Source organism: Pelmatolapia mariae, linkage group LG13, assembly GCF_036321145.2.
Source record: "Pelmatolapia mariae isolate MD_Pm_ZW linkage group LG13, Pm_UMD_F_2, whole genome shotgun sequence".
Taxonomy (NCBI): Eukaryota; Metazoa; Chordata; class Actinopteri; order Cichliformes; family Cichlidae; genus Pelmatolapia; species Pelmatolapia mariae.
In genome coordinates, this window is record NC_086238.1 from 7,070,537 (window position 1) to 7,088,712 (window position 18,176).

General features: G+C 38.6%; 1 protein-coding gene across 1 annotated transcript; it reads left to right on the forward strand.

The window, feature by feature from the left end:
• Positions 1-395: 395 nt before the first annotated feature.
• Positions 396-4,572, forward strand: LOC134640051 (G-protein coupled receptor 26-like). Its single transcript, XM_063491624.1, has 3 exons — positions 396-1,639; positions 2,183-2,296; positions 2,963-4,572. Exons 1-3 carry the CDS (start codon positions 966-968, stop codon positions 3,237-3,239), a joined length of 1,065 nt encoding a protein of 354 aa, XP_063347694.1. The 5' UTR covers positions 396-965; the 3' UTR covers positions 3,240-4,572.
• Positions 4,573-18,176: the final 13,604 nt, after the last annotated feature.

The following is an 18,176-nucleotide window of genomic DNA, read 5'->3' on the forward strand; positions in this document are numbered from 1 at the left end:
CACACATACTGCTGAGCTATTGACAACACAGTATCTCTAACAGTGTGCCTTCCTTTGCAGGGCTGGGGGATGCACGCGGTTCTGTTTTGTGCCAGAGGCGGTGGTACTGCTGCACTGTGGACTAATACCCTGGATGTAATCCAGCTGCACTGCGTCCAATTAAAGCACCACGTAAAGCTTTGAACACTGCGCTGTTACGGCTCCGGTCACTCAGTTCTCGCAACGATTTCTGAGCTCTGGGCAAAGTATATCTGCTGTGAAATGTTAATAAAGTGATGATAGTGTTGCCATTTAATCTCGTCACACTGACTTGCAAAACATTCAATTAGCTATTTTAATATTTTAAAGCTTCTATTTTTTCCCCAAACCCCACAAAAACATTTCATTACCAAACTCCAGAGTTCAACGTGACGCTTATGACATCAGCCTTACCACCAGCCACGTAATCGTGCGTCGCACTTCTATTTTTACACTAAAAAGCTATTTTTGAACATGAGTGCACCAGCGTGCTTCAGACGCTGGCAGTAAACGACAATAGACTGTAAGTGCTCAAACACAGCGACTGCTTTAAGCACTTTTTGTCCTTAAAAAAGGCCGTCCATCATGTCAGTGCGCAATTGCGCAGCAGGAACCCCCGATGTGTGAGACCAGTGACATGACCATTGAAAAAACTACCGCAGCGCCGCAAGAGAACCAGCCTCCTACTGTGACCCCATTCCAGTAAAGAAGACTTCTAAATTCCCCCACAGTAACAAGGTGAGCGGTCTCTGTGTGAATTTCCCACAACCCCATCTTCGACGCTGCTGGAAGAGTAGCTTCCTGTAATGAAGACGTTCGGATCCCGGTGAGGGTAAGCAGCATGTTCATGTGTTGGACGCATATACGTTGTGTCCACAACTCACGATGACAGCTCGCATCAGGACTGTGGATGCACTTTTCAAAAGTCTGGGTTTCTGAGAGGAAGCATGATGGACGCAGCGGACATAGTTGCCTCTGTGCTGGTTTTGGGGATTATTGTCGTGTCGCTGCTGTCCAACGTTGTGGTGCTGATCTGCTTTATGTACAATCCGGAGATCCGCAAACAGGTACCCGGTCTTTTTATTCTCAATTTGACGTTTTGCAACCTGTTGCTGAGCGTGTCCAACATGCCACTAACTCTGATCGGGCTCATCACCACGGGCCACCCCGGGGGCAGCGGTTTCTGTCAAATTGTGGGTTTCCTCGACACTTTTCTCACCACAAACTCCATGTTGACCATGGCAGCTCTTAGCATCGATAGATGGGTGGCGGTGGTTTTCCCGCTGAGCTACCACTCAAGAATACGGCACCGGGATGCAGTGATAGCTCTAGGATACATGTGGATACATTCACTTTGCTTCTCCACGGTGGCTACCTGCCGTTCCTGGGTCGGCTACAACCACCTTTACGCATCGTGCACGCTGTGCAGTGTGAGAGCGAAGGGAGCCGGGACGCAGTTCATCATTTTCACCGTGGTTTTGCACTCTCTCACTTTCCTTCTCACGCTGATCGTGCTGTGTGTAACGTATCTGAAAGTTCTCAAAGTTGCGAGGTTTCACTGTAAACGCATCGACGTCATCACTATGCAGACACTGGTGCTGCTTGTGGATATCCACCCCAGGTAAACAAGCATTAGAGATGCATTCGCTCTAATCCACCTGTCCTTTTAATACATGTGTCTTTTCATAAAATATTTCCACCCGTTGTTATTTATGTATCCAGTGTGTAATGTATTGTCGAAGAATCATTTGGAAACTTTGGAGGTTAAATAATTCTGTCAGCAAATTGTGATTATATAAGAAAACCTTTATTTAGTGCATTTATTTAAATCAACCAGAATCTTTACAGATTTACTGGCTGTTATAAAGCTGTCCATCATTTTGATCATTTCTATCAAAATTTGTAATCAAATTGTGGACATTTGATTGAATAAAATAACCACATTTGATTCCTAGTAACAGAATTGAAATGCTCTCTCTTTGTATATTTTCTTTTTATCTCTGTAGTGTGAGAATCTCTGATGTAATTGTCTTAGATAACAGTGCACAGTGTACTGTTCTCTTCACATCTGCCCCATATGTCTTCTCTTTGGACTGCTTCATTATGTTTGCATGTCTCTGGTGATGCATACAAGGGAGATAATCTTACCTGTGTGCTTTGACAGTGTACGCCAGAAATGCTTGGATGAACAGAAGCGGAGGAGGCAGAGGGCCACCAAAAAAATCAGTACATTTATCGGCACATTTGTGGTGTGCTTCACGCCTTATGTCATTACAAGGTGAGGAGCGATGTATAATGCTGTATATGGTTTGTGGATGTGTATGTGTGTGTGGGTGGGTGGGAGCAGAATCCATGTTTGTGAGAGATATTTACCACCATACTGTCACCAGTAGATGTGAAGGTTTCGTGCATTTTTCTTCATTTTGAATCAAACGATTAAAAATACATTTTTAACAACTGGCATCAAGGAGATATTGAACTACAGCTAATGATCAAAAGCTTTTCAAGAACAGCAATACAGATGGTGGTAACTACTGTATGTGTAAGATAATACTTTAAATATTTAAGCTACTACATCTTTACTTCATTCTTTACAGTATAATGTGCACTCAGTGTTTGCATTTGCTGTTAATGACAACAGCAAAAAATTGCTCTTGCTGGTTTGTCCAGCTTTTATTTTGATGTAATAGGAATTTAAAAAGAAATCATCATTTGCAAGAAGTTGAGGATCCACAAAAATCACAGCCATCTGTTCAGATTCCCCGAACATAGTGATGACATTTCAATGAAGTGAAATGAAGTGATGACATTTTCACAGTACTGACGCACTAGTGGAGATTCATTAAGTGTTGTAGATTTCTTCCATTTCACTCATGTAAGAAGCTGCACTTTGTCCATCAATTGTATGTGACTTTTCTTCCCATGTTTTCTCTGTTTGAGGTAGAATTGTAGAGCTTTTCATCCCAGGACCCATAAACCCTCACTGGGGTGTGCTGTCCAAATGCTTGGCCTACACCAAGGCAGCAAGCGACCCATTTGTCTACTCACTGTTGCGTCACCAGTACAGGAAGACATGCAGCCTTCTGGCAAACAAAGTCCTCAAGAGGAGCACGTTCAACTCCTCCTCGTTCAGGATAGAGAACAATGCAAGGAGAAATGACAACTCCTCCAATGCAACCAACAATGTCCAACCACCAACCGAAAAACCCCTCGGCCAGTGAACATCAACACAGTGACAAGTGAAGTGTTGATCTTGGATGTTGACATTTTCTTCTGAGTTTGAGATAACATAAAAAGTGATATTATAATATCAAACGTTTCTCATGTAATTACTTGTTAAGGGACAAGATATTTTGTACTTTTTATTGTGAACAAATTCAATGAAAAGACCAAAACCAGCAACGTGTTACTCCGCATCTCCATACTTTATTAATTTGCCACCGTTTCTGACTTAGATAGCTAAATGCTCAGATTGTCCTGCTTTTTTTCGCAGCTGTATTCCTGAATGCAAAAATGCATTGACCGTTATTGCCAGTGACATCTCTTTATTTACAGCAGATACCCGTGTTCATGATTACAAGAAGCATGTCACACAGTGCTACTTACTGTAGATGTGTTTTTCAATTATTATTTGTTAACTCTCAGTAGAGTAGGTTAATTGTGGGGGGGAAAGAAATGTAGGCCAGCTATGTTTGTAGACTTTAATGGCATTGAGGATTTAATACAAGTGTACATCTTTTTCTGCAGAGGTCTTGGACCTGTTTTTCGTGATATAGTTTTGTAGCATTCTGGTAAATTTGTGTGAAATACCTAGACTGCTGTGGCACGGTAATCTAGTGACTGTTTCAAAGGCACAAACTGCAGCACACGTGAACAAGACTGCCGCCCCATCTCCAAAATCCAGAACAAAGGAACAGAAGTATATGTATTACCTCAAATCAATGTATTTATAAGTTATATTGTTTGAAAAAGATGCTCAAAGTGTTGTGTTCCACCTAAAGCGAATGGCTGCATGTCTTGACTGAAATTCAAGCATAACCTCTGACCTCACTCATGATGAAGAAAGCTGGATTAAATACTTCATGTGTTCATGGAATCATTTAAAGCAGATGATATTTTAAAGTTGTGTTGCATCACACTGATAGTTTTATTGAAAATACTGTACAGTATAACTGTGAGGCCTGACTTCTAAAGTGCCTATGAAGTCTCTGATTGAATCACAACTCAACAGAGGGAACACTTTTCTCAATGGTTGTGTTATGGTAAAGTGTGTGATTTTAATCCTGTTAAGTAGTTCATTTTGTAAGTAATGTTTATTTTGTAATACAACCTCGTTATTTGGTTGCATAAGGCAGCACAAGGTGAAATGTTATTGAATGTGGTAGCAGCTATTCGGTAATGTGTAATTAACATTTGAGCTCATGTCATATGAGTGGCTGTGCGATATCTGTGTTGTAAGACAACACTGACTAATCAGGATGTTGTGTTTTTACTTTACTGTGACAGTATGAAGCCTTTAAAAGGCAAAAAAAAATCTATTTATTTTTGTCAAAACTGTGTCTGATTTTTGCTAATACGTTTGTGATGATATTGCAATAAATGCTGTGCATTTTGACATTTTGAAACTGTGCCAAGCTGTCTTCTTAAACATTTATCATCTGTATTTTTATTGAGACGATGCATAGAGAATTCAGCAATTCTGATCTTGAACAATGCTTTACTATAGCACCAGTCTGCCAACACCTTTATTCTCCCACGATGATTAAGTCATGGAGAAATAATAATTAACATGAAAAATCATTTAAGATGGGTTCCTCCCACTACTGCTGCTGTTGATGTGGCAGCAGAACAAAGACTTTATACAAAAGCATCAGGATTGAAAGTTAAAGGCTTTCTTAATTGCAGAGCTTCTAGAAGGAGTGGGAAAAGAATAAAAGGAGCCACGAAAAGGGATGGAGGTAGGCATTACCTCGCCAACTGCTGTGGCAGTTTTCAAAGGTCCTTGCCATCTGTGTCATCCATCCTACTTAAATCCAATGCAAAGCAAATTGAATCAAAAAATTTGAAACGATCATGTCTTGTCATAAGACAAAACTGCCCCCAGTAAATTGAATTATTCACCAAAAGGGCAAAAGATGAGCTGACCATATCACTGTGAAGCACACCAAGCGAGGGCAATTAGCTGAAAGTATTCAGAGAGTTTGGAAGGAGCCCCAGTCTGGAGGTGTGTGCATACCACATCTCCCTGGGAGATTTAGTGAGTGGGTAGTGTAGTGGCAGACACAAACCTGCCATACACGAAATGCTGTGTACAGACCTAGCGATTAAGTCACTGTGCGTGGGAAGGACAAGAAAGCAGAGGAGGAAGAAGAAGAACATCAGTGCGCTGGATGACTTCATGCGACCCGAGTGTCAGGGGAAAAGGAGTGGCGCTCGCTACAGTTCTCGCAATCTGACAAAGTAGAAGTTGTTCATGTAAAAAAAACATTTACGACTATGTGAGGTAAAAATTCAGTTCAGTATCAAAGGATTTATTGTTTTATGTGAGCTTTAAACGCTGTACAAATTTGACTTCCTGATCAGATTATGTCAGGTCTCTTAAACTGATCAAGCTCAATTTAAAAAGTCAGTGCAGTCACCGTCTTTACAGTGTTGTCTGAGTTTATTGAACAATCTATAACAGGTCATCATACCACAATAGTGAAGTAGAAGTAGATTGCAGTAGATTACATAGATTACAGTATGTGTGTGGAAATTTATCATAAAGGACAAAGCTCATAAACAAAATATTAATAACTCATAAAAGCATGCAAACATGGCAGACCTCTAAATTCCTGAAAATATGCAGTAATGAAGTTTTAGAGCTAAAGAGCCACTACAAGCTAAATGTGGCATTTCACATGGGTGTTTTTAAAAGACTGTAGCAAAATAAATTGGCTGTCAAATTTGTGCAAGACTGCCACAGTAGCTGGAGTCACCCGTGTGCTGCAACCTCTTTTAATCAGCAGCAGCTACAGCGAGCTGAATAAGAAAAGAATCACCCAGCACACACTGAGAAAACGTAACTGACTGATCTTTTTAATTTCTGTCAGACAATCTTTCACCGTGAGCTCCCTCTGGTCTGCTCATTAATTGCAGAAGCACATAGAAGGGTTTACATACAGTATCCGTAGATGTTTAAACATGACATATCCAAGGAAAACAGCAGATAATGATGATAATGAAGGCATGACTTTCTATTATGTTCCCTTGTCTCACTAGGCCTCTTTTCTCTAGTTTTCTTTGTCTTTAATCTCCAAGTATTCCTTATATAGCAGTTTATCCAAATCTCTTCCAGTAAATCTACCAGACAAACCACATAATATGAATCATGGGAATGTTGGGCTTAAATGTCAAAGTATTCCCCATGCCCTTAAGCAAACAGCCTGCCCTGCTCATAGATGTAATAAAAAGACCATCTATTTTTGTCCAGGAATGCCGCATTTGTTTTTTTTCCCCTGGGTTGTTTATTTTTTATTTCTTTTCTTTTTTTTGTCCCCAAAACCATTGCAGAAACGTTTAAAGAGTTTCACTGCCTTCAAGCGAAAACCTCATACTACTGTTTTCAGTATTTTCAAGGACTTCATGGTTAATTTTAACATTCCACAAATTTAAAGAGGCAATAATTCAATCTACTCAAAGATAAAGATAAAAAAAAATCTGATTTGGAAGCTTTTCACATGATAAAAATTAATGAGCAGCAAGAGTTATTTGTTTTGATACCATGGATAACTCACCATAAGGACAAAGTCCACGCTGCCTGTTCACGTCTGCAGCAAAAATGTCAAGCAAATATTACATTAATAGCATTGCAAGTTTGTTATGCTCCAGCCATCTGTTCAGCTTGTAAACATTGATTCTACTGCTTATGGACATGCCAATATGTGTTTATGTATCTGCATGTTTGAGAATTAACTGAATACTGATGCCCACTTGCTTTTCCAAAATGAGACAAATTTAAACTATAAAAAAATGATTTAAGATGAGTGGTCAAAGAGGTCACTTTCACAAACTGGCTCAAGCTACAATGATGTGAAAAAGAAAGTTTTATTTGTAGTCCCATGAAAAATAAAGAGCACCATTACTGAGCAGTAACTGAGGGTCAGTAGCAGCTAGGTCCTGCTAATTAAATGCACTTAATTAACTGATTATCAGTAAGTGTGACCACTAGTTTTGGCATTTTGTTAGTGTTGAGCATCTTGGTGTGTGTTAACACAGTACTACAATTTTCCCAGGAGTGGACATCCCAGCAGACTGGCCCCAAGGTCAGACAATACTCAGAGAAACTACAAAAAACCCACGTCTACATTTGGGTCAGATCTTAGTTAGCAGGTTAAATTTAATGACAGTATAACAGAAAAAGACTGAACTAGTAAGGCTTGTTTGGAAGGGCTGGAGAAAATCTCATCTCTCCTAGAAGAACATGCCAGCATCGCTTAGCTTTTCAAAGTTGCATCTGAACAAACCACAGAATTTCTGGGACAATGTCGCTTACTGCACAGCACCATGTTAGCAAATCAGCACAAACACTTAATACCAACTGTCAGGCACGGTGGTTTGGGGTATGGCCTGACAACCCAGTATCACAGCAAAACGTGTAATAGACATACCGGTTCACCGTGTCCATTTCACACTTTGCCTCTCCAAAACATGAAATGGAGACGCATCTAGAAGAGACCAGCAGACGGAGGTAATATATTTAAAGCCAAGATGTCGGTAGTGAGCAAAAAACATAAAAAATGCATCCCAGGGTCCTTAAAAAGCAGAAACGATTAAGCTAGTAAAGGGTGAATTGAATGAGGTGGACCAGCGTGTCTATTACATGTTTTGCCGTGAATAGCAAAATATGCTAGAGTCAAATGTGAGGCCATCTGTCCAACACCTAAAGCTTAGCTGAAACTGTGTCATGCAATGGGACAATGATCCCAAACACACAGAATAGCTGAAGGAGAAAAGACTCAATGTGCTGCAGTGGCACAATCAAAGTGCAGACTTCAGCTGATTGAAATGCCAGGACCTTCAGAAAGCTGTTCATAAACAAATGCCTGCAAACCTCCATGAACCGAAGTAATGTTGTAAAGAAAAAACTCCTCCATGACAATGCAACAGACTGATGAAGTAACGCAGTGGCATCAAGTTATTGCTACAGGTGGTTCTACATGTTATTGTATTATGTGGCGTACTTAGTTTTTCATAGGATTCCAAAGTCCTGTGAAATCTTATGTGAAAATGAGCAAATCCACATAAGATGATATTTTTCATTAAAAGATAATTTATTAAACATAAACCACCACAAACACCAAAAAGGGTGAGTGAACTAGACAGACAGCAATTCATCTGGGCCAGCTTTTACAACCTGGAAGCCCCAGGATAACTGCAGTAAGTTATAACCCTCCCTTGTCAACCAGTCATCATCAAGAGTAGGCCAGGACCACCTCGGAGACAGTGGGAGGGGTGACATAGTCACCAAATCCAACAGAGACCATATCTGTCTACCTTAAATTGAATTGTAATCCATCCAATAGAGACCAAAAGAGACATTTCATTCTGAAGCACAAAGGTCAACTCAGACTAGTGATTGTGCTCTATAACCACAGGAGTCAGTGGCATTCATCCTCTCGAGACCAGTCATCCTGTGTAATACATTGGCAAGCCATCAAATAGTTCAATTTTCAATAATCATAAACACAAAAGGATCAAGTTTTATTTATTTATGTGTTTAAATAAAAGTCATCATGATAATATCGGAAAATTGGTCGATTTATTTTACTGGAAAAACAATTTAGGGTAATTTTATTCACTCAGATTTCCTGTTGTTCTGGAATGGTTCTACATCACTAAATCATATCACTCCATCCATCTATCCATCCATCCATCCATCCATCCATCCATCCCCTCTCTTAGTCACTTATCCAGTTTTAGGCTTATGGTCTCCTGAGAAACAGTGTTCGTAAAAACATGCAATGTTTTAAATATTTTTGTTTAGAAAAAAGTTTAAACAAAAAAGTTTTTTGTTTGTTTTGTTGCGTTTGTTGAAAAGAATGATATCAAAAAACAAATTTTCCATGACTTCAGACAAAAACATCTGCTAATGCAATCCCCACAAAAGTGTTATTGTAGCTATAAGATATTGTTATTAAGACTTGTTTCAAAGGGCATTTGTGGTATGATTTTCATGTGTTGCACACAAGCTCTAATTAAGAAGTACAGATATTATCTTGCTAGCACACGGTACAACGTGAGAACCACATTGTTCCAGATTCAAAGCAATAAAGGCACTAATGAACCTACTGTAACCCCATCTGGTCTTTATGCAAACCTTGACTGTTGTCCAGCTTTGAGAACTACACTACCGGCACCGTCCTCAGAATAATCAAAGAGTTTCACGGTGCATTCACTGTGCAATCAATTAAACATGTATGTATTGAAGAGATATATGCTTCTTTCAGATCTGTGCATTTCTAAATTTTGACAGGAAAAGACAGGAGGGAACGAAAGACTCATGCACATGTATGATAAAGGAAACATGAGACCTCACTTCAAGTACTTCCTCTTTCTCCTGCAGCTTCTTCTTGTCTGAGTCACACACAGCTGAGTAATGTTGCCCTGAATCAAACAGAAAGCTCCAGAGGTGGGAATTCTTCTACACTTCTTAAAAATAGATCAGAGGGTAAAAGATGCTCCACATTTTTTATTCCTCATCAAAATTCAAGACAAGGCAGCAGAAAGATTAAGGTGTAACCACGAAGATTTTATTTGCAAGTGAATAATAAAGCTAATCTATTTAAATACAAATGCTTGCTCCAGGTTTTTATGACTGCTTCTTAAAGAGTACTCCACAGTACTCTGTGATTTCCTGCTTGGCCACTTTTAAGGCATCATGTGGATATGGTAATGTTTTGGTGACTTTAACTGTGCCAGCTGCTCTGAGAGCATCACTGCTAACAGTTAATGAGAGGATGATGTATGTGGCTTCAGTGTTCAGACTGAGTCATTTCTAACCATCTGCTTCATGATCACGAGATACAATAACAGGGGAAAGTTTTTGGTGAATTTGCGATTTTTGTGCTTAACAGATGGCTTCCGGTGAAAGTTTTGATTTTTGTCAAATGATTGATTTCATTTTGATGTATTAAGATATTTTACGTTAACAACATAAGTTAGCCAGAAGAAACAGCAGAAAATATAACTCGGTATGAAATAATAGATTTAGTTATGAGTTGTAGCTTTAAAGCTCCATGTTTGCGAGTCGGTTTTTGAAGGTATGAGTTGATAGCTGAAAGATAAATACTGTAGCTTGCAGCATACAGATGGATGAATACATGAAATATAGACTGACATTCGATGAGGAGGGTTATATCAGATGGTACTCAGCAGTAAAACTAATTCAGGTTGTCCTATTAACAATGTGTGCATGTAATATAAAATGACCGAGGTGTTACGTCAGCTATAACACAACTGCACCTGCGTCTGGAGACTTTGTGTCAGACAAGTTAAGTCTGGTTTTGACAAACTGCCGACAAGCTTACAGCAACAAATGCTGTCTGTGCTCCCCGAGTCTTTTTCTGACCTTCATGTTTCGAGTTAGCATGCAGCCCATGTTTACCCATCCTGCCAAGTATACAAGGCACATATTCAGACAGCTGCCTCCTACTTCACTGATAGAACACTGCATCCAGACTCCCATCTTACTCAAATCCATTAACTTCACTTGATAGTGTCTCAATTTTAATTAAATCCATTTTTCAAATTTGTCACATGCTGTTATCAAGCTACAGTGGCACTCTACTGATGTAATTATGCAAGAAAAACTGTTGTTTTCAGTCACATACCCATTCAAAGCAGTGTACTTCTATAATATCTAATAAGCACACCAGTGCATCACTAGCTTCTGTCATTTTGATATAAATCCTTCAGATAAACTTTAGGCTATGAGCCAATGCCGTGAAATGCGCCTGACAGGTATTTCCACCTTTTTCATTACCTTGCTGTCAGCTGCAGTGAGGGTTGTGTGTGATAAAAATGTGCCAAAGACCCAGTGTGACATGTGGTACCATTAAAAATCCCATCAGACAATAATTGAGACCAAAGAGGGGCACATCTAAACTGACACAGGGAGGACGTTTATCCTTTATGAGGTGAGTGAAAGCTCGCAGAAGGTTAAAGTAAAAGCAGAAGTGAAGAAAGCAATAATGGTTATATTATAACATACTGCATTGATAGATTCATGCCCTGAGAGGGAAAAATATGTCCACTAATGCTGAGTGGAGCAATATGAAGAATAGAAATAGAAGGGCATTTAAACGTAACAGGATGTGACTGTCGCTCACTGACCATATATGTCTTTTTCCAGCCTTGTTCCAGTCAGTCAATACCCTCAAATGCTGAGGAAATTTCCGGGAGAAATGTAAGGAGGCTGCCATTATAAGAGGCAGAAAAAACCCAAAGAGAGGGATTGGGAATCTATCAGTAGAACTGCGAACAAAAGTGATCCATGTAATTATTCTTTCAGCCACCTAAGAGCCCACGGCTTAGGGAAAATCCATCAAGTCATTTCATTATCGGAGAGACGTCAGCATTGAAAAGAACTGGAGACAATGGAGCCACTTTCTGGAGAACTGTGGTTACACATGAATAAGCCTCTCTCACAGAGGTCAAATGAACATACAAGCTGCGAAAAGGAGAATCACTATCAAGTGAAAATACTTGAGAACAATGATTGAGAGACACCTACAATTGCTGATGACCTTCTCGTATATTTCCCGTTGTGAAAACATATGTGAATCCAGGAACAAAAATGTAGTGGTCTGAGAAGAATTTGAAAAGCATTCCAGTTCCTTGCTCAGTACTTAACCACATCTTGAAAGGACACTCCTTTAGATCCTTTTCATTGCACAGTGTTATCAATAAAGGACACAAGGCAGTTATGTCTATTTACATTAGCTTGAGTACAAGTGCAAAGAACAAGTTCAAAGCTTTGCTGAACCAAGTGAAGCTATGCTCACAGCACTGTTACAAATTTTAAAAAACTCCAGGTTTCATCCACTGGACAATGTCTGCATGGGTTTTGTCTCAATACTCAATTTTCCTCAAATTTTAAACACTTCACTCATCAAGTAAAGTTGAAAACTATAGGTGTGAATTTGTTTAAACCTTTTGAAGGACTCTAAATGTGCCAGCACGTGGAATATATGCAGTGTATGTCAAATTTCCTTGCAAACACAGAATGTGCAACATGTTCCACAGCAGAAGCACCATCAACACCATCCGCCATCCATTAGCTGATATGTGTGATTGTATGAGCGAGTTTGTATGCACGTGTAAAGAGAGGGATCTGAAAGGGAAAGCAAATAAAAGCTGGCATGGCATTTAACCTGAGAGAGAAAGGGAATCATCATGCAATCATCGCCTGCTGTGAACTATGAAAGCTTCCTATACATTTACCCTGGTCCAGTGGTCACACTTCTCACTAAAAGGGCAAAAGAAAAATTTCCAGGCTGGTGATAGATTACCGGCAAGAAATACTACGATAACGTGTGTTATGGTAGTATTGCAGGGGCCTTGCAGTGAGTGCTGCCAGAAAAGCTTTAAATTTACAGATATTTGGCGATCTACTGAAAGGATATAATATCTTTCTGTGAAAGGATATTCTTTAATTTGGTACTTTGATGTTGATGGTAAAAATCATTTCCACATGATTAAGGAGCATAATAAAGAGATATTCATATTCCTCCTTTATTATCTAATAACTCACTTTTAATAACTGTGTGTTTATTAATAGCATCAACAACAAAGATTCTTGTTTCTCACAAATCTGAATCATCATTCAGCACATCATCACATTACAAAAGCAATTATCAATGCATTTTAAGTTTGGCATACTGTAATTATTTGTGACGAATGAGGAGGATGAGTCAGAGATAAAGCAGTGCAGCAGCTCAGATGATAGTTGCAGATTGACCTTGCTTGACTGAACAAAGAGTCTTGGTCGATGACTTTATAAATAGACATGTTCACTTTATGTGATTCAGAATGATATTTTTTGCATTCCCGTCACGTTTCCTGTCACACATGATACATCCAAATTAATTGAATCTTCTTTAATCACTCACACTTCTGTGTACTTGTGAACATCATAATATCACTTTGCATCAGTAGAGTAACACGTGTATTTCTTGCCTTACCAGGAAAGAATAGTAGTTTCACAACAAGTTGCACAGGAGACAAAAGTTCTGCAGTGGATCTTTGCAGGTTAAAATTCAGAGCAATTTCTAAGCCTCGATCAGTGTTGTGAGAGCAGATGTAGCCATTTATGTATCACACATGAAAAACTGGGCTAAAGTACTGAAGACAGCTATTTGTGTCCTGTCTTAATCCAAAAGTCAACAATGTTTTGTATTTAAGCATGACTACAATTGTCTTATAAACATAATAGCGTAACGTGCAAAAAACTGAGTCACCCTTAATTCTTCATTATATTTTGTTAGGAAAATGAGAAATTGGTGAAGAGATTTATGGAAATATCTGCAAACATACATATTTAGGGAAAAACAGGGTTTATACACTTTCTTTCCATTCCTTATGTAGCCTTCAGGAATAGTTTTTAATAGTAAGGACATTCAAAGCTTTCCTTTGCCTTTTGTTCTCATTCTCTATCAAGATGAGCCCGCACCACTTTAATAATGTTGAGGTCTGTGCTCTGTGGAGGCCAATCCATGACTGATAGTGTTTCACTCTATGCTTTTCTATCCAGGTATGCTTTTACTGCACTAGCAGTGTGTGGAAGATTATTGTCATTAAGTCATTGTCCATCAGACTGTTTTCAGGTGGTATTACATGGTTGATCAAAGATGTACTTTTCTGCTTTAATATTCCATCAGTTTTGATAAGATCCCCACTGGCTGAAATACAACCCTGAGTCATGAAAGAGCCTCCACCATGTTTACCAGATGGCTGTAGACACTCACTGTTATAACTCTCTTCTGACCTCCTCCATATATACTGATGATAATGAGTATATATGATAATGTGAAGCAAAAGTTTCAAGTTTGGATTCATCAAGTTTTGGATTCATCACTCCATAACCTCCATACAACCTGTTGTTGTTGTAGTTTTTTTGACAGGCTAGTAACAAAATACCTAAAGATAAGTTGTCACTTATGTGAAGACACAACAGCGGTTCATCCAATGAGTGAAAAAGCAGCCAATGTACAAAAAACATTTGAAAGACCTGCAGGAAGAAAACCAAAATTCCTCCCTAACTATAGATAAATACCCAGATAATGCTGTTTTATAGCATTCTGATAATTTTTTAAAAAAAAGAAAACAAACAGCTTTGGCAAAGTAGTGATTTATGAGGGGGGGGGGAGCATTATAGACTGTCAAGTACCAAATTCTGCAAATGCTAAATATTAGATGAAGATGAGGATTTATAAATATTTGTTGCTAACACACTAGCTTTGAAAATCTACATACTAACTACAAACTCAATGCCAAATGAGCCAAAAATAAACACACCTTTTTAAAGGGAAACAGTCCTTAAAAACTCAATCATTAAATGAAAAAAGATCATCTGAGTAGCACGCAAAGCACCAAATCGATTGCAAATATACCACACTATCTAGACAAATAACAGGGAAAAGGTACTTTTTATTCTTACATTTTTTAACCCCTTTATCAAACAACAAGAACACAGAAGAAAAACAATGCAATAGAGAACACAACGCTAATTAAGCTGCATGTAAAGGAATAGGTTTTGTTTACTGGAGGACCCAAATATAAACACAAAGGAGGTAGAAGGAGCAAAATCCAAATCCTCACAAAGGTCAGACACAGGCAAACAAGTCCAGTAAGGGGCAGATAAAAGACCAGCTGAAAAAAATCAGACAAAAGGTCACATGTGGGATAAAAACCGCAAACATAGTGAAACACAAAAATATACGAGAACCACAGGAAATGCTTGTCAGCTCAAGTCTGACAAGTGAGAGGAAAACAACTAGAAGTTTAATTACTGAAGAGGGTGATAAGCTTATTGGAAACTGGTGTGACTTATACAATACAGGAAAAACTGCAGGGCAGGGCAGACGATTACAAAGGCAGCATTACATTGAGTTCCAGAGTATAAAGAACAGAAATGTTTTCTTAATAAAACGTATGTGCCCCTTTTTTGTATTTATTTGAGTGTTTTATCACTCTAATTTTATTGTTATATTTGGATTTTTTGTAATATTGAACATAAGCAGACTTGTATGAGTATGTGTCCCTGTGCACATTGTCATTCAACATGAGTGTGTGTCTTTCAAACACTGAAAAGGAAAAAAACTCATTGACAAAAATGTTGCATTTCTCTATTTCAACAGAATGACAAAAACAGAGTCCCAGCTGAGGGCAACTCTATTGTGCAATCAAATGAGATAGCAGGATGAGTTTCCTCACACCGAAATTGAAGTCATAGAACAGTTCAACCATGACTGATTGCCTCTGCTCAGGACTCGTAGTACACAGAGATTTATCTCTATCATTCTTTTACTCCTAGTCCCTGCAAAGAAAAAAAATGAGAAACTGTTGTTTAGAGACCAATATACACACCATGAGGACTCCTCAACACATGGCTGGTCCAATAGCACCATTTTTGTTCTGTTCAGTGTAAATAAAAGATGAATATAACACAGCAATACACAGGTTTGTTGCTGTGGTGTTTAAACAATGCTGTATACTAAGTATACTAAGAGTCCCTTAGTATACTAAGAGTCCCTTAGTATACTTAGACCCAAAGTGAGCCAAAAATACCTCACACAGCACTACACCACCACCACTAGTCTGAACCGGTAATACAAGACAGCATGGATCCATGCCTTCATGTTGTTTATGCCAAATTTTGACCCCAAGCAACATTTTTCCAGTTTTCTATTGTCCAATTTTGATGACTGCTTTCAAATTGTAGCCTTAGTTTCATGTTATTAAGCGACAGGAGTCCCACCTGCTGTGGTCTTCAGCTGCATTAGCGCATCTGCTTCAGAATTTATCTCTAAACATGTTTTGTGTTTAGAGATGCTTTTTACATTTAAGTTTATCTTGCTTTCCTATCAGCTTTAAGTAGTCTCATCATCCTCTTAAGACCTCTGGCATTAAGAATGCATTTTTTTGCCCAAAGAACTGCAGCTTCCTGGATATTTTCTCTTTTCCTGACCATTCTCTTCTTGAGACGCGTCAGTGGGAAAATCCCAGTAGATAAGAGATTTCTGAAGTACTCAGACCAGCCCATGTTCTACTAATAACCATAACATTCACAGCCACTTAAAATCACATTTCTGCCCCATTCTGATGCTTCATTTAAACTTTAACATCACATACTGACCGTGTCTATTTACTTAAATGTATTCAGTTACTACCATGTGAGTAGCTAATTTGATATTTGTGTTAACAGGCACATGAGTAGCAGTTTAAACTTCTGAAGTGGCTCACGGAATGTTCATTAACTTTTTCTACAAGCTGAATTTTACGTTAAATATACATCGTTCTCCATGGACAGTTAAGAGAGAGACAAGTAATAATTGCACTGACAAAACATTATTTCACTTTGTTTGACTGTCTGAAATGGTTTGCTCCAGTTTCAGTTGACCTGGTGTTTACACTGATTTTTCCAAATTAATACTCCATATTTTACTCAAAGTGAAATTGTTTTGTATTTTGTGCAAAAAATTGATTGATTTAATCTCACAAATTCGAAGCCAATATTCAATTTGGATCTCTTTTAAAACTTCTTATATTATGTAATTTATTAGATTAATTCTGACACTTATGAGCGTTTGTTGTTCGACTACACACCGTTATCGGCATCATTCATTTGAAATACACGGCAGGTGGTTGCTTACCTTTATAAACCGCTTGAGTCAGTCATAAAGATGCAGGCTCAGCAGGGGTTAAAGTGGGCCAACCCAGAATGCTGATCCGACACCTCCTCTTAATGAGTAATTAAATCTGATTGGCAGTTTAATATAAAATATTGTCAAATGTTTTCAGTTTTTTATGCGTTGCAGTCTGGCATCCTTTTAGGTGATGCGACAGACACAGTTAAGTTGCCACATGATCCAGGGTGCACAAATGCTTTTGTCGTCTCATCCCTGTGATGCGTTCAGGGGTAAGATAAAAAGTTATGTTCATGTACGGAAAGCCAGTAGTACCAAATTATGCCACTTTTACAACTGGTCTTTCCGTACTCAGCAACTAGCTAGCTCTACAGACATTTAATGGGCATAATCAGGGTAAGAATTTTTTTTTTTCTAAAATGCGCTTAAACTGACGTATAAACAGAGAGAGCGACATGGCACCTTTGAAATGAAAGGTAAGTTAGATATTGAGTCAAAATAATTGTAAATACAAGTGCGCAGATGCTTTATAATATTGTCGCTGACTTGCTTCTAGTAGATGTCATCAATTTGAGTTTGACATTATTTATGCTTTATACTGGCTATGGATTACAGATGCTTTTTACATTTAAAGCAGCCATAATGGCAAGTGTAACGTGGCCATGCGCTGCTCCACTACACCTGAACTTTTGGTTCCCCCACCTGCCAAATTCCACTTTAACCCCGAGTGTCTGCAGAGAAACACATTAAAAGATAAAACCCGAGGACATCCATGTAAGTGTCGATGCTCCAATATTTACATATTTGATGTTTTCATAGATACTGGTTGTTGTTGTCTGCTTCTCTGTGCCTTGGAGTCATTTTTCTTTGCCCAGTGTCTGCTAGTTTAGACTCAACCCCTCTTTTTTTGTATTTTTTTTAAGGAGTAGCAGAAACAAATAGTTCTGGTTTGTAATTCCTTGCTGCCAAGAGTCTGGCTAATCATTGCACATCAACAGCTGCCAGCACATTCTCATAATCGGGGTATAGATGAACAGTGATTAATTGGGTTGAATTAATTAGAGTGCTAGATGTTGGCACTTCACTGTGTTCAGCACAGATGTGGATGTCACAACAAAATTGTAGACCCTGGATACAGGACATCCAAGCGTCTGCATCAAAATGTTTTGCATTTGTTTTTTTGTTTTGTTTTTGTTTAGTCGTCATTATCAAGAGGCTCATTGCTCTCATTCTGACCTCACGTATTTTTAA

Coding starts and splice junctions, on each gene's coding strand:
- LOC134640051 (XM_063491624.1), top strand. CDS start 966: ATGATGGACGCAGCGGACATAGTTGCCTCTGTGCTGGTTTTGGGGATT. Junction 1,640..2,182: donor CTTGTGGATATCCACCCCAG/GTAAACAAGCAT, acceptor GTGCTTTGACAG/TGTACGCCAGAAATGCTTGG. Junction 2,297..2,962: donor ACGCCTTATGTCATTACAAG/GTGAGGAGCGAT, acceptor TGTTTGAGGTAG/AATTGTAGAGCTTTTCATCC.